Genomic DNA, 17,357 nt, shown 5'->3' with positions numbered 1-17,357 from the left:
TTCCACGGTACATCGCATCACGTATTGACGGACGCATCGAGCAAGGCACGCTTATATAGTGAGCGGTTATGCCTGCAAACCTGCAAAGCCATCATTGCGCAAAGCGGTCTGCTTTATCGAAATGCACTGCACGTTTTGTCCCGCTTAGAGATGACTATTACGTATCATGAACTAGAAATATGATAAGTGACTTTGGCCCCGACGAGTAGAATATAGCTGAGAAGAATGTATTGATATAATGGTTCAATTTAACACATTTAGCAATTAATGCAGATTTAGCGCTATTTTTTAGCGCTTTTTTCTGAATATTTAGCGACATCTAGCGATTTTTGACACCAGATTTAGCGATTTTCTCCCATTTGGAGTTGGCAACACCCAAAGTCACTCAACTATGACAAGACGTTCGTCTAATTATAGATTACTAACCTACCTATAGTCTAATACAGAGGTCTCAAACTCAAATGTGCTCGCGGGCCAATTTCTAGTTTTTGGTGACGCCGCGGGCCGCAGCATCGATAGCAGGGATATTCAATGTATAATTTCCAAGTAGGCCTTATTTGGCGGGACCTTGCAGGCAGGCATTCCATAAACATCGTGGAAATTTAATGTAGGATTGCATTATTCACGCTTGACACGAAAAAAAATCACAGTTTCAAATATTTGAATAAAATTGTTTTGTGCCGGGCATAATTTTTTTAATTAATGAGCTATATACATCATACGAGAGTTTGCATTATGATATCGTAAAACTGTCGGGTTATAATAGAATATTGTAACTAGTGGACCTTTGACGTGCCACAATTTTATGTAGAATATTTCAAAATCTACAGAAGATTGATCTGATATCAGACATTTGAGCGGTGTAGCCTTATCCTGGTTTTGATAAAGTCGTCATAAGTATAGGCTATTTTTAATGTCATTGCCAACTTCAAATTAAATCAGCGTTAGATTTTGCCTTCGATTATTATTGGAACAATAACCACTTAAATATAATCATTATTGGGCTGTAGTAATAGCATTGCTTCTTAATCTTTTTAGCAATCGTAACCCTTGTACTTCCAATTAGATTTCTCGTAGCCCCTGTGAGCCTGTCCATTTTCAGCACAATTTCTGATGGTACCTATATTAAAATCAGAAAGCGTATTCACATGAAATCGCGCGTAGCGCGAAGACTATATTCCAGTTGAATTAAATTGGCCAAGAACATATTTCACAGCATATAGGCCTCATTCCACAATTCATCTCGCACACCCTGATGATGTGGTGCTTCGTACCTCGATGGGGTCTACGGACCCTGGTTATGAACCCATGGAATAGAAATGTCCAATCGGCGAATAATTCATTGGTGTTACAGCTGTAGAGCGTAGCCTACTACTACCCTACTCGCCACCAATAATAACATCGATAAAGAGAACAAACAACACCCAGCATGGAACCAACCATACGTCGCGGGGTCACAGAATGCCAAAGGTTGCCATACTGACCTGATTAGATATAACTATATATATGCCCTACGCAACGCTAGCTACGACCTTTTGATAGATTAGGCCTACTATTCCCATAACAGTTTCATGGATTGTTGCGTCTGCAGGATTAACAAGCCACCGTTCCGAGTCGGAAGTCCTTTTCTGATTTTTACATTTGACCCGACTCAACTCGAGTCAATTACCCAATCAATCCAAAATCGGGTAATTTTACGAGAAGGTCGCATCAAACCAAATCACGATTTTCAGTCACGAATCATCAACGGGTCATGTTTTATCGTTATGAACTAGATATGTGACGTAAGCTGATATTCTACCGTATGGTAGCTATTAAAAGTGATGTGATAGTGAAGTTTGTTGAGATGTCAGTGATTTTCATAGTAGTTTCAGGGTGAAATGTAAGTTCTCATACCTCTAAAAGATATATCGCACTTGAATAAATTGTTGAATACTTGAAATTCCAAAATGTCGTCGCGGGCCGCACAAAATACTCTGGCGGGCCGCGACGACATTTTGGAATTTCAAGTATTCAACAATTTATTCAAGTGCGATATATCTTTTATAGGTATGAGAACTTACATTTCACCCTGAAACTCAAAATACACAAAATACTCTGGCGGGCCGCGTGGTTAAGACCTCTGGTCTAATAGTTGAGTGGCTTTGGCTACACCAAAGAATATTGAAGGTCCTTCTGTATTCTTTGGGCAACACTGGTGTAGGAGAGGCGGATGTGTGGGTATACAAACACACAGGTGTAGTTGGGATTATGAAATTTAATTGCAGGATTGAACGCAGCCCAGATATGATACTCTATTGAGATATCTGTTTTAACATGAGGGCCAGGTGTTATGAGTGATACTTGTTAGTTGTTGAGTGGGTGAATCTTGGTCTACTTCATCATCGCACAAATCATCTTGTCGCCTTGCTATACTGCGTCCTGAATCTAGTTTACGCCTGGCATCGCTCGCAATGCGACGATTAGCGTGTTTGCATAATCACTGTAGGAGACGATACCCTTGTATCCTAATACCTGATTATTTCGCATTTCAGACGTAGTCTTGACGTGATACTTCTTATGCTTATGCATAGAGATACCTGGGTGATACAGCTGTGATACTCCATCCGGAGTTGGCAACACTGAACTATATTGCTTCAAAGTACCGTATCAAAAGTTATACACAAATACTTCTCCAATAGTTTGCCTCATGTGTTTGATGACTTTTTCATACCTGCTAAAGTGCTACAAATGTCCACTCCCATTACACGAGATGCTCGTCAAAGGGAAATATCTACTTAGCTTCACCCAGTAGCAACCTAACCAAGAGATCTATCGACTACTCCGGACCTATATCATCTGGAATGCAATACCACAACATTTCCGTGAATTGCCTTCAATTACCTCTTGTCATATTAACACTGTTGCCCTACCTCGCCCAGACATTGCTTTATTGATCATTTGCTACCATCGTTTATTTTTTGCTTTCCTTTCCTTTTTAACTAACATTTCCTACAGCCAAACTGTATTTGTATAGAGACAAGTGTACCTGTTTGATGCGGGTGTGATCAGACTAGTTGACCTTCAAGGTCGTATCGATCATTTCTATCAGGTACCGTACCAAATACTGTGCAATGTGCATGCATATTTTCTGTACCACCATCATTGCCGTCTGTTCGGTATGTATTTTGGTTGGATGAAAAAATAAATATGCTCTCTCTCCCTCTCTTGGGAAATGACGGTAAACCTACTAGCTACATAAGTCCTATAACATAGGCTACCTATAATCATGTCTCATAAGGGCCTTCGTACTTGTATACATGACATCACCGAAAGATGCTATATTATTTAAATTATAATTATGCAATGAATATTATCTGCAAAGTTGTGACACAAGGCTCACATATTCGATGCATTGGCTGCATTTTATGCTGTCCAGTGGAAATATGATAGTTTTGAAGACCACGTTAAACAGCTCGTAACAAAAAAGATCCGAAATCTTCAGTAGGCTTATATAAGAAACATAGTAAGTAAATAAAATCGAGTTCAAGACTACATAAAAATATTGACACACAATGATTGTTTGACAAAAAAACCGAATTTGTTGGTATTAGTGTTGCAAAATTTTGTCGCGTGCCAGATGGAATGGCCAAGGGCCGCATGCTGGAGACCCCGGCACTATACGGTAGCCTATCTTGCAATTGCGAAGACTGGTATCAATAGATTTGGTCGATATTGCAGGAAATACACAATTGACTATTTTTTCTATTATAGACTTTCAACAAGATAACTGAGTTAAGTTTATTTAAACTGTTTTCTAGTAAAACAGCCTAATTATCAGCCAACAAAATGACTGCAGTTGTGGAGTATCCTCCATCTGTTCAAGAAATACAAAATTTAAAGGAAATAATTGTTCAGTCAACAGATCTACCATCAGCACAAGCAAAGAAAAAAAGGAAGAAGAAAAAAAAGAAGGTTCCTGGTGAGTAGTCAGCGTAGGCCAAATTAGTCATTGCTGATAGTTAAAGTCGTATCACATATATTATTAAGCTCTTTTGAATTCTCTACTAGATGCTGACGATTACCCCATAGACCAGTGTCAGCTGAAAATATTCAGCTTTATTTCAATATGTATACAATATTCAACTCTATTATTGAAGTACGGTACCACTAAGAGTCTCTCAGAGAGACTTTATCTGAAACGCCTTTCAGATCCGCAGGACAGTGATGGGTCCAGGCTTGCCAGCCCCGAATCTGATATTGTGCAGCAAATGGACAACACAACGATTGAGGATGTAGAGGGTGAGTTTTTTTTTTGAGAATATTGGTGAGTATTCCAGTAATAAGTATTCCTATCGTAACAGATAGTAACATAGTGACGAGTGTATCTATTTTTTCGGTGTTGCAGACTATACTTGAGTAGCATGAATGTTGGCAACTACTCAAGTAGAATAGTGAAATAATTTCCTGGTAGTCCAGATATTGCTCTTCATAAGAATAGAAGTCTTCGGTATTTGGGAAATCGCCGAACATATTTTACGATCGGTATTCCGTTCGATCTTATCACAAACATGATGAAAGAATCTTCGGCATTATGGCTGCCCGTTATTTCTTTGTAAATAATCGCACATCGCACTTTATTGGATGTCAAGTACGGGAATATTTTGACTTGAACAAATGAAGCGATGAAAAAGTCGTTACAGAATTTAAAATGAGCAAATTTGAATTCGAATATTTGTGTTCATTTACAGCAGTAAACAATCGCATGGAGCCATTAGGTCATCCATCGTTCGGCAGATCTAACCTTACAGCTCACAAAGTTTTGGTATCTCTTAATATGCTTGGTTCAGGAAGCTTTCAGAATTGCAGCAAAGATTTCTTTGAAGTATCCCATCCCAGCCAACTGTGAATAAAGTATTGAGCGCATTTTGCGACTCAATGATTTCGATAGCTCCAAATTTCATTTACATGCCAACAATAACATTGAAGTCATTGCTGCAAAACGCTGTCTTGAAGTACTTGATAAAATATTAAACTGGCTTGCAGACAAGCATTTGCGATTAGAAAGCGCCCTTACTGTTTCAATAGCTGCTAGATAGCCGTGACGATGAAAACAATTATGGCATTGCTGATAGCGCAGGGTAATTGCCTTGTCATAATCAGGCTGCTATAGGGAACATTTAGGTCTCAAGGTCTCAAAAAGTCTTTTATTGGTTTCAAGCTCATAATTAATCAGGTCATAAATAAATCATTATTCCGCAAATTCTGAGCTCATTGTCTGGACTTCTGCGTGCACTTCAATATTAATTCCCAGAATTTGCCGTTAACTAATTTGGATGGGTAGTCAAGCAATCAAGGAATCCTTCTCAGTTCATTGATGTACGAAACGAAGTGTAGTTTCCCACTACCAATTCATCACGAACAGTAGTCACGAGTACGAGCAAATCATGTAATACGTATCCTGAAGAGAAATATTCTGTTCGGTGGAGCAAAGTCCCGAACGCGATTGCGAACGCGATCACGAATGAGCACGTAATGACCCCCCCTGTTCGGTGCTCACCATAAACCGGTTCACGGCTGACTCCAGTAAACAAATATGTAGTGCTCCGAATCTTGTTGAAATGTTGAAATGTTTCTTCATTCTCATACCATTGGTAGTTTGGTACCGTTTGTACTGTTTACTTGTTATGTTACCATCTGTTTAGTTACTTGTTTTTATATAGCTAGGTTGACAGCAGTGATTTTCCAAATCAGTAATTATAGATACACATGGGATATATGTAATTGGTGTGGCATATAGGCCTATATATGACTGTCCGTATGTGTAAGGTGACCAGCTGATTTGATGTTCTGATGGTTGTATCACTGGCCACCATTTCATCGCAATTTCTTTCTTGCATTTGGAAATAAACTTCTGTCTGTCTGTCTTCAGTCGTATCTTTCATTGCATAACATCGTTTATAAGTGAGGAATATTGCTAATCATGTGCACTGATTGCATTATTTTACGAATTAAGAGTTGGTTATGTATGACGTAATAGTTTAATGCACATGTGACAGTGGCCACAAACAAGATTTGAACTTGAACATGGAATCTGTGACCCCCACGAAGTTTTAGTTCAAATTTAGCTCAATTATCGTGCAGTCATCACTCGTCATCTGTCATGTGCAAATGATGACTGAAGGCTCTGTGATAAACAGCAACAGAATGACTTCTTGAAAATAGGATCATATACTATTTATGTAGAAATTGGGTTGCCTTCTATTATTTCAAAGCGAATTCTGCAACTTCATTTCTTGAAATGCGTGGTCGTGTCTTAAAAATCCGCGCCTTGGATTGGATATGAACGAGTGCAGAAAATCCATTTCCACACATATAGGTGGTGGCGAATATAATAATAACGCATAACGCTTCCGACGACACATTTGGGTATGATCACAACAAATATGGCACAAACAATAACAACTTTTTTAATGAGCATATAACGTCAAGCCTGGCCATGAGCATAAAACGTCAAGCCTGGCCATTTCTATCTATCAGTTTAGCTTGATGTTATTATGGAAAAATGGTTATGTATATCACAGAAGAAAATAGATTTTTGTAAACATTTCGAAGTCACCGCGATTGACCTTGCACATCCCACTTTTTTCCACAATCCCCAGCAAAACATCTCTAAACAGCAAAATGTTTGTATCAGCGGGCTATTGGCAATTTAGCAATTAGAGTGAGTCACCATGCGCAAGAATATAACTAAATGTACCATTCACTCACAGCCACATTTTAAACATCACATTGTTCAAAGGAAACGAAACAATAAGGCAAAGAAATAGATCAACTTGGCAAATACTACTTAAATCAGGTTGATGAAATGGTTGCTCTAGAGAAATCGGCATATCTGTTCCGGTGATCTTCCACGGCTTGTAAGTGGCTCGCTCCCTGTTCTTTGTTATCTGTTTTGAAAGCAGCAAAGTCGGTAGGCTTTTTCAATTTTACCATACGCTCTGCAGCGTCGTTAACTGCTTCAACACTATTCACAAATTCTTGAGCAGTCACAAAATGCGGATCAGTATGCCGTTCCGAAACTGGAAGACTCAACCAATCATGTTCCACACGTATAGCATCAAATAGAAACCATGATTCCTGCCCAATCAAATCAACCATACTCATTGACAGAGGCAGAGCGTAGACTCGGAGGTATGCCTCTGCGAAATCGTTCAAGGATTGGCATTTGCAGCAATTTAGCAACCTTCGCTTCCTTCAGTTTCTCAGAAATCTTTGGATTTTGGACTTTGGATCTTTGTAAATACCACCGTTTCCTCTGTGAGATACTAATGATGTTTTCGCATCTTCTTATATGCCACATCAGCAACTGTGAAATCGCATGATGAAAAGTTTTTCAAGTCATGAAGGAATTTGAGATCATTACACTCTGCGTCACATGCAACACCAGTTTTCAACCAAGCTGGGACTTGAAACAAGGCAATGAATGTATTGATTTGTTCCAACTTTTTAATGAACTCTTCAGAATGACCCATTTGCTCACTCCACAAAAACATTTGTTGACAGTACAGCACTTGGCTCATCCATCGAGCGCTATGAGTAGCACCAGGCTTGCGAAAACGATACTCAACATATTGGTCATCCAAAATCGCGAAGGTGCCTGTTGCACACTCTCTTATCAAGACTTCTTCCTGCTTTCCCTCATAGGGTTTAATCGGTGAAATTATATCTTGCTTTGTTTCATCAGACTGAAGTGTTTTATAGCTTCTTAATTTATCAATATCTTTCCACTTCTTCTTGAAGGTATGGAAATCTGTGTTTTCAGAGCCTGTGGTCGCCAATCCAAACACACACTTCGAAACCTCCCGAATGACTAGTTCATAAATATGATGGCGACCGGCATAGTAGAAAATTTTCCTGTTTATCAATTCTCCAAGTAACAGAATCGCACCTTTATTTTTTCCATTGTTTGAGGATTTTGTGTCAAACACGAGCTCTGACATTTTTTGTTAAATTTCAAAGTTCCAGCAGTTCAAATGACATATCAGCCTGTGCTTTTCCTGTAGCACTTTCCAGAGTTTGAAATGCCAAGAAAAGAAGTTGCATGGTTTTCACTGTCAACACTATATCTTTGCCACTAATCGTTGCTGATCTCGGATCCCTTTGATCATGATAAAATGCTATGTCTTCATGTTTCTTATCGTTGAAAAGAATTCCACTTGCTTCAATTGTCGCTATCGCGTCAGGGGCTCCTATAGGCCTATCCCATAGCTTACTCAGTTTGGCTTCAAAGTCGCTTTGTTTTCTTGATACATATTGCTGGCCTGCAAATTTCTTTAGCGACAGCCATTGTTTTCACACTGCCTCTAATCTTTTAATGGCATTGAATTTTGTGATGGTCTTTATCCCAGCAAGTCTCTTCCTCAGAGTAGGCAGCTTTTATCCCGTAATGGCTTCCTCAGATGGCCCAACTAGGAAATGTTGTGTCTGCGATTGTGTTTTTCTAGTTTTCTTTGATACTATTGCACTAGATGACAATTTTCTTTTTTTTTTGCGGAAATTTCGCACTACAGCTAATCCTAGAAAAATAAATATACATCAACTCAGTCAAGCAACAAAGAATAGTTATAAACATTTCAGTTCTCTTGGGTCAAACACATACTGCACAACTTGCGCAAGAATAGCCGTATTAGATCCAGTTATTAATTATTGAAGATGATTATTCCTACATTGGAAATACTCATACCAGTATATTACTATCTTGGGAAATAACGTAAAATTCAGATCAACCGATTGTCGGTTTTCCACAGTCACTAGAAAAGACATTTACAAGCTTTGTTTTCTATCCCAGTAGACAGGAAAAGAGTAACAGGTCCATTAGATCGAATAATTGAATACTGCTATAATACTAGAATCACTAACTCGCTAACAGCATGAGTCAAAAAGCCACCTGGTAGTCCTGCGACTCAATCGTACACACAGTTCGTCAACAACAAAGCAGCAAAACACCCGACTAATCAATGATCCCATTTCACTGCCGTGCCTAGCGCTTCATCAACGCTAGAAGATACGGTTCACATCAATGAGAACACATGCGATTCCTGTCGAGTCACTGACAACGAGGGAATCCCTTAATTCCGACAAAAATTTGGTTGCAGGAAAAAACGGCAACATGCACACAGATGCACACAGATGAAGTGCAAAAAAGTAGCCAGAATTTGTTTTTAAGGTATGAGGCATTGGAAACGGACTGAAAACCTACTTTTTGAAAGTTGGACAATTCTGAACAACCCTAATGCGCGTAGGTTACGCAATCACGGTACATATTTGAACTAGACTTCAAAGTAAACCCATTTCCGGTTCAGTTTATACAGCCCTTAGTTTTAGACGCATTAACATTAATAAATATATTTTATGGTCTAAAACTTTTCGCGGGCCGCACAGTGCCCAGATCTGGTCAAGATAATTGGTGACATCAATGCTACTCATTGACATTGACAGAATTGATACACATTATTGTGACATAGGAATTCGGTATTGTGTTTTTTTGCGGCAGAAAACGAAACGGGAGAAGTTGCGGGAGGCAAGAAAAAACGCAAGAGAAAAAAGAAGAAAGGTCCCAAGCAGCAAACCGATCCCCCCACTATTCCCATTTTCGACCTGTACAATCCGAAAATATTCCCAAAAGGCCAAGAAACCGAATATCTGCCGGACAAGGACGGGTGAGAACGACAGAAAATAGAAATGAATGAAATTTCCAGTGGTTGTAAAAGTAGTCACCGTTGGTACTCGTGTAGAAGCAATGGCGTAAATTTCTACTCAAGTAGGCTACAAGTATAAGTAGCGATGTGTGAGTGCAGTAAGTAAAAAAGTAGGTATTCTAGGCCTACTTTTGCTTTAAAAATTTAAAACTTTCAAGTAGAAGTGGAAAAAGTCTGAAATCGTGGCCGCTTGTAAGTAGTGAAGTAGAAGCCCTGTTACTTAACCCCACTGATAACTTCCATCTGTATTCAGACGTACTTCCGAATGGAGAGTTACTTCTCAAGAGAAGAAAGCTCTGGACGCATCGTACGAGGAAATGTGGAACGATTTCAGGCAGGCGGCCGAAGCTCATCGGCAGGTCAGGAAATACGTTCAAGGATACATCAAACCCGGAATGACCATGATTGAGATATGGTGAGAATATGGAATTACCTTCTGGGGGTGCAGATATTCAATATTGCAGTAAAATTCATATATTGCCAAATTGATGGATATTATATAAGATAATTGTTGCCAACACTCACTGAGTCACTGTGATTGATTTTTTTTTCAAAAGAATCCAGGTGTGTGGTTCTTTTCCGGGGAATCCCTGAACGGTGTTCCAAGTTTAAACTCTATCTATCATTTAAATACTTGTTTTCAGTGAGAAACTGGAAGAGGCATCTAGAAAACTCATCAACGAGAATAAATTGCAAGCGGGGCTCGCCTTTCCGACAGGTGATTTATTGTCCTATGAACATACCTAGTGCGGATGGCATTAGTCTTTTAGTTTTCCATTTACATAGAAAACTAACTCAATCCTTGCGTTCTTTGAATCTTTTACCTTTCCAATCAAGTCTACGGACATGTGAGCGCATGGGCTAGAGTTGGGGTTGGTTTCAACATTCTAAAACACTTGTTCCGGAAGGGTGCAATAGTGCACCCCTGGGGAATATTTTGAGCGGTAAGGGGGCGGCAATACCGAATAAGTCGATTGTGGGGTGAGTGGGCTTTTGAACTTGCAGATTGCATCTGCCCGAGTGAAGAAAAATGACCAATGACAATACAAGTAGTTGTAATTTTTGAAAATATATTCACTTTATTCCCTTACCGTGATGCAGGGGCTCTTTTTCCCAGTTGTCATGGTGATTTCACTCGTAAAAGTGATGCTGGCATATCACCTTTCTACTTCATAAGATCCCATGTTTATAAATGAGTAGATTTGCCTAAAAAGTCAAAGATGTCTAAAAACAACCACTTGTGGAAGTCATACAAGTAGAAGTGGGGGGGGGGGCTGTGCACACTGTACATTGTGCACAGACGATTCTCGCTAAATGTCAACACCCTTCTCGCTAATTGGCCACGCACAATACTGATAATATGACTTATTGAATTGCAAATGATCATTAGCGTCAGTATGGTCATTTCAAAAGGGGTGTGCGCCCCCTGAAACTCCCCCCCTATGGCTACGTGTCTGCTGAAGTATCACTCGTCATTGTGCAACACTCTAATTCCACTTCTCACTTCAACATGCTATTCTTTCAGGGTGCTCGCTAAATCACTGCGCAGCGCATTACACCCCAAACTCTGGTGACAAGACAGTGCTTCAGTACGACGACGTTTGCAAAATTGACTTTGGCATGCACGTTAATGGTATGTCAATATGCAATTCAATTAACTATCCACATTGAAATATGCCTGGATATTTTCAGCTGACACTGTTCAGAGGTAATCGTCTGTGGTAGAGAATTGGAGACAACATTGTGTATCAACTATCGTATCACTAAATACGACGTCACCGGCATGAGAATTCGACTTGTTGATATACCATGTTCTTTCCAATTCTCTACTAGTTGCTGACGTTCGGGTAAATTTCGTATGAACGTATTATTCAAATGTATATTAAAGTTCTGTACCTCAGGGGGTCTCTTTAGGAAATGTTATGAAGTAATTCCAACCATTTCAGGAAGGATAATTGACAGCGCTTTCACGGTCGCGTTCAATCCGAGGTACGATCGATTGTTAGAAGCTGTGAAGGATGCAACCAACACAGGAATCAAACATGCAGGTGACTAACGATTGTCTTTGTTATATCATTGTTGACTGTATGTTCGGGCAGGGTTGTAACCAAGACACAAGGTTTCGAGTCACAAGTCGATTTGACTTTCATAGTTATGGAATCATTTTCAATTCACCACCGAGTCAAGTCCGAGTAGTGTTAAGACTCGAGTCCGAGTATTATTTATCTAGTTCAAGTCGAATTCAACCCACTTCTGTGAAACTTTTGGGTGATATCGAAGGCATCGGATTCATAATATACTCATTTTACTCGCTTTAAATATGTTTATTCAAGCAGATGAATGGGTCTGTTTTTCAATTATCGGTCCCGATATAACATACTTGATTAGGACATATAGAATGTGTCGAGTCATGCGCAATGACTTAAGCACAAGTCAAGTCAATACACATACTGACTAGAGTTGAGTCACTTTCCATTCTCAAGAAAATCACTCGAGTCAACGAAAAATTGCGAGTCGACTTGACCTTGGGTCGCCTAAGTGATTTGATGACCATTCATTATGTATCAATTTAAACAATTTATGTTCTAGGACAAATTCATAGACATTGGTCGCTGGTATCCCACACATACCTAGTAAAGTCTTTGGGTATGCGGCAGCGCCACGGTTATGTTAGGAACTGCCTAAACTAGGTGGTGAATTGTTCGATTTAGAAATGTAGTTAGCAATGTATTTCCGTTTACATGCTGCTGCTATGTGAGCTAATTAGCAACACATTGATCTAATCGAATCAAAAGTGGACTGCACAGTGAGGGATCGCATCGAACTCAGGCATCACTCAGTGGCGAATGGAAAATAACTCGACTTAACTCGAATCAAAACTACAAAAGTAAGATTGACTTGCGACTCGGAACCTTGTGACTTGTCTACAATCCTGTTATGATGTATATGCGGTGTTGTGTGTGACCGTCGTGATAAATTGGTATGACAAATTTATGTTGCTAAGTGTGACTTGAGCAATCTAGTTTCAAGACAGCTAAGAGTGCAGCTGCGTCATTGCTATCGCTCTATTCTGAATTGAACCGTCTGTCAGCAAATATCAATCCATCAATATTCGTCAGATTATATTTTCATCTGCACAAGACATACACACTATGTGCAATGCGACTTACAAGACACACAATGCGATGGACAGATAGGAGGATGCCTAACGACTATTTGCGGTCTCTTAGACTGGCATCCACCTCGGCCTACTGCCCAATGTCAGTCTTCTTCGGTGTTAATCTTTCTTCGTCGCTATTCCTTGCTCTTTTTCTTTCTTTCTTCATCGGGTCTTGTTTACTGGGCTTTTTTGTCGCCGTAAGAACAGCGACATGGAGGACGAGGAGCCCAGAATAACCGCCGACGGCGGCACTTGAACCCGTATCATCTCTCTGCTCGACTTGAATCATAAGAATTAATACTCGATTCAGATCCGAGTACTCAAATCAATGTGCCCATCCCTAGACACACTGGTCCATCATCTGACTAATTCTTGCGATCTCAAGGTATCGATGTTCAACTCGGCGAGCTGGGCGGGTTGATCCAGGAAACGATGGAATCGTACGAAATCGAGCTTGACGGAAAGACATATCGAGGTAAATATTTGCGGTTAATTTATCTGCCTACGAAATTCTAAGATTGGGATCTTGCAGACTTGGATCACTAGACTAATTGAAGCGAGTCTAATTCTAATCTAATTAGTAAAATGTTCGTATGTTCTCATTTCAATTCTAAACAATTAATGGTTTTCCGGAAAATGCTCAAAGAAATGTACAGTGCGAAACGGGCCAAGGTTGGTGCTTTCGGTTTAGTTGCCAAATTAGATGGTGATCTCATTCTAATTTATGAAATGCGACTGTGCAATTGTTTTTAATCTAATGTAATTTTCGGTTTTCCGAATTGTATGATGCAAACGAGCCAAGCTTGGTGTACAGATATTTGTCATGCTTGTACTTGTGAGAATAATGAACTCTGATTTGTTATGAGTTGTGTTCATTTCTTATCCAGAATTGAATTGAATTTCCAAGTTTGTGCGAATTCAGTAGTTCTAATCTAATTCCGTAAAAATGTGTAGGAGTGTAGCTATAATTCTAATTCTAATATGATTTTATAAAAGCAGCAAATTTTCTAGTTGTCTAATCCTGGATACTTGATCGATCTCTTTGTGTGCAGTGAGGCCTATACGGAATTTATGCGGACATTCTATCGAACCTTATCACATCCACGCCGGCAAGTCTGTTCCCAGTGTCAATGACGGCGATCAGACTAAGATGGAGGTTAGAATCGCTTTGTGCTTACGTGAAGGAATTTGCATTTGAAAAGGTACTTGTTGTTGGTCCAGGAGAACGAGGTGTTTGCGATCGAAACTTTCGGCAGCACGGGCCGCGGCCTCATTCAGGACGAGGGCGAATGTTCGCATTACATGAGAAATTTCGATCTCGCCAATGCTAACGTTCCGCTCAGGTAAGTGGTAGTATAGGCTGAGCAAAATCAAGTGTCAGAGTATTTCTATTCGAATCAAACGCTGTGTGTAAGGCGAGTATTGGACTGTCACTCATAATGACATTATAACAGTATGAATGATATGAAAAGCTCATTCTGTCTGACCTGGCTGACGCTTGAGTCAGACTGCGGTTTTCAGCTCTACAGTGTTTTGCTAGTATCGATCGCATAAGTTTAGCAAAAGCGGTCTCTCATAGCTTGTTCGAAAGATGTTATCTCCGTTACTTATTCGCACTTTTGGTATACGTAGTGGTCTCTATAAGGAAGTAACCAAAACTTGTACATTTTTACAAGGTTTTCTCGTTTTCTCGATTATATGCACACGCGATTGATCTGAGCGTGTCTCGCTTCGTGGTGTAGTTGGTTAGGCTTTGAGATTCTGCATCCAACGACATTTTAGTTCTTGATTTCGCATCCCATTGAGGTCGTGTTTTCAAGTTTTGAAAAGTGAAGCAAAATTTTTCGGAAAAACCCGCAGGTACTAATTGGTTAAATACAATCTGATATTTTCGTTGCACTTGCTGACATACCATCAGTCGATTACAACTTCACATGTTTTTCATTTCCACTAACATGCGTAAATTTTGTCACGATTAGTGATATTTGCAAATATTTGCCATACATTGGCTTTTTGGGAAAATAATTTGTAGCAAAAATTATTTTAACGCCTGCATCTTCAATTTGAGACGCATCATAGAAAATTTATTCGCTCCAAAATGTTGTATGTTCATTGAGGGGACTAGCACCTCAACAGCGTTGTCTTGCAAAGGGCTACCCCCATCACCATGAAATTTTCACAGCTGCTAGCTGTAAACAATATACCACAAACTGTAGTTTTAGCCCGCAGGATTTGGATTTGACAAGGGAAATAGTGTTGCGACATGCCAAACACCGTGCCTCAAATTGTGATGCCCCTTTACGATCTAACACCTGCTTCTAGGGAGTCATAGAACGGTCCTACATGTCGCTAGAATTTTGAAGGACTATGTGCAACTTATATTGGAGAAATATCCAAATTCAAAACGAACGTCAGCAAAATATAGAAATGGATGTTGGCTTTTAAAAAAACATGAGTAAGTCCTTTACCACAAAAATTTGTACAAATTGTCAGTGTATGATGAAGCGATATAAAAAAAATTTACAATGGAGAAAAACACAATTGAACATTTTCGCAGTAACCTCTACGTATTTTTTGTTGAGATAAGGCCATGACGTAAGAACGGAGGTACCATGTCAGTACTTCTAATTCCCAAAAAAATAAATTAAATATCTTGATACTTTTTATAGGTACTAGTTTTACTCTTATTAACATATACTTCTGTGTCTAGATCGCAACGTTCCAGGAAACTGCTGAATTTAATCACGGAAAACTTTGGGACTCTGGCGTTCTGCCGGCGTTGGGTGGACCGCTTGGGAGAGGCTCGATATCTCATGCAGTTGAAGAATCTGTGCGAAGTGGGTCTGGTAGATCCGTGCCCGCCGTTGTGCGATGTCAGGGGCAGTTACACGGCGCAATATGAGCATACGATATTGCTGCGTCCGACATGCAAAGAAGTCGTCAGCCGTGGCGAAGATTACTGAGCATGGGAACCCGACCGATTAGTATCATTTCGCTGATAATATCATGTCGATATAACAGTTTAAATGGAAATGAAAAAAGTATCTGCGCAATTTTCGTGACGACACGATATGGTAGTAGGGAGTCATCAATAGTGATCAAGTAGAAAAACCCCTGTAAATTTATTCTCAAGTAGAAGTAGAAATAGCAATCTACAAGTAAGGAAAAAAGTAAGTATTCTAGGCCTGGTTTTGCCTAAAAACAGAAATTATCAAGTAGAAGTAGTAGGAGTAGGCAAAAAACTTGAGTACCTTGGAGTCAGAGTCAAACAACTGCAATCTGCGTCCGCTAGACTGACAATATGGATCTATTTCATATCATAGTTTGCAAGTGTCCAGACGCAGCCTTTCTAGTTTATTTCATGTCCAAGCATCGCAATGGCTTTAAATCTGCTCAAATAAATGATCTGCTGTTTTGGAAATGCACCTTAAGCTAGGGTTACCATATGTCATCTTTTAAGAGGATTTGTCGTCTTTTATCGATATTTTGAAAGTGTCCCGGAGGACTCCTAAATGTCCTCTTTTTGGGAATTTGTCCTCTCCTAGAAAAAAATATTAGAATGTGTTCAAAAACTTATAGTAGAGAACGTCAGAGTTGGCAAGACGATCAACAAAAAATACAACGCGACGGGTATTTCGGGAGTGGAGATGGGAAAGAGGACCTTTTTTTTTAATCAACACCAAAAAAGTATCGTAAAAAAGTGGGTAATATGGGAGTCGAGTCGAAGTGATGATTTTTTTTACTAAACATAGTATTAGCGGTCAAAATATTCTCAAAATCACCAGTTTTTTTCTGGTATAGAGCTTTCGGAATTTTTTGAGAAGTGTCCTCTTTTTCGTATCTCAAAATATGGTAACCCTAGTTAGCTAGATGCCATATCTTTTGAATATCGGCTGATTATCTCGGAGGTTATCAGTGAATGTACTAATAATCGGTGTCGGTCGGGCTCTGCTGATGATTGACGGAAGATCTGTAAAAATTTCTGTGTTTTATTTGTCGGTTGAATCTCGAGGAAGAATTTGTGTGTAATTACGTGGATGGTAAATGTACAAAAGTTCAATAAAAAGGTCGACCACAAATACCGTGAACTCTATCAGAAATTACTGTTAGCTGAGATGTTGTTCATCAGATTTTATTCGGGGTTGCGAGGCTATGAGCTGAGACGCGGAGTTTTATTTTGATTTCATTTATAAACAAATGTTGTCAGTAACAATGTATTTCGACTTTTTTGAGTACTTGAGTACTACTGGTGCGATTGTTTTTTGAATACTTCCACTTCTACTTGATTTGTTTCGGGGAAAATCACTAAATAGTTTTGGAATATGCTTGCATTACTTCTACAGATGAAGTATTTGTGACAGCTGAGTTAAAAAGCCCCTGTATCGCGGCAACTGAACATTTCAACTTTTGAAACTACTTGAATACTCTTCAGATCTTCAATTTCTACTTGTATGTCT

General features: G+C 39.4%; 1 protein-coding gene across 4 annotated transcripts in view; it reads left to right on the top strand.

Annotated features, from left to right (window-relative positions):
* Nucleotides 1-17,357, top strand: part of LOC145440666 (methionine aminopeptidase 2-like) — a 40,521-nt gene that overhangs the window by 19,938 nt on the left and 3,226 nt on the right. For 2 of the 4 annotated variants that reach the window (XR_013915592.1, XM_080318382.1), the window contains exons 1-11: nt 2,255-3,961; nt 4,192-4,281; nt 9,536-9,701; nt 9,994-10,155; nt 10,385-10,458; nt 11,266-11,373; nt 11,687-11,788; nt 13,286-13,375; nt 13,953-14,056; nt 14,122-14,243; nt 15,611-15,737. Coding sequence is in view for 3 of the 4 variants with exons in the window: in XM_080318382.1 (XP_080174508.1) it covers nt 3,829-3,961; nt 4,192-4,281; nt 9,536-9,701; nt 9,994-10,155; nt 10,385-10,458; nt 11,266-11,373; nt 11,687-11,788; nt 13,286-13,375; nt 13,953-14,056; nt 14,122-14,243; nt 15,611-15,737 (1,278 nt within the window). In the remaining variant the exon portion in view is untranslated. Of the gene's footprint in view, nt 1-2,254; nt 3,962-4,191; nt 4,282-9,535; nt 9,702-9,993; nt 10,156-10,384; nt 10,459-11,265; nt 11,374-11,686; nt 11,789-13,285; nt 13,376-13,952; nt 14,057-14,121; nt 14,244-15,610; nt 16,980-17,357 lie in introns of those variants that run through there. The other 2 variants (XM_080318379.1, XM_080318381.1) reach the window with 2 other exon arrangements.

Source organism: Botryllus schlosseri, chromosome 6, assembly GCF_051294905.1.
Source record: "Botryllus schlosseri isolate E-star chromosome 6, Bs_hap1, whole genome shotgun sequence".
NCBI classification, from domain to species: domain Eukaryota; kingdom Metazoa; phylum Chordata; class Ascidiacea; order Stolidobranchia; family Styelidae; genus Botryllus; species Botryllus schlosseri.
This window is presented reverse-complemented; position numbering and strand designations above follow the sequence as displayed.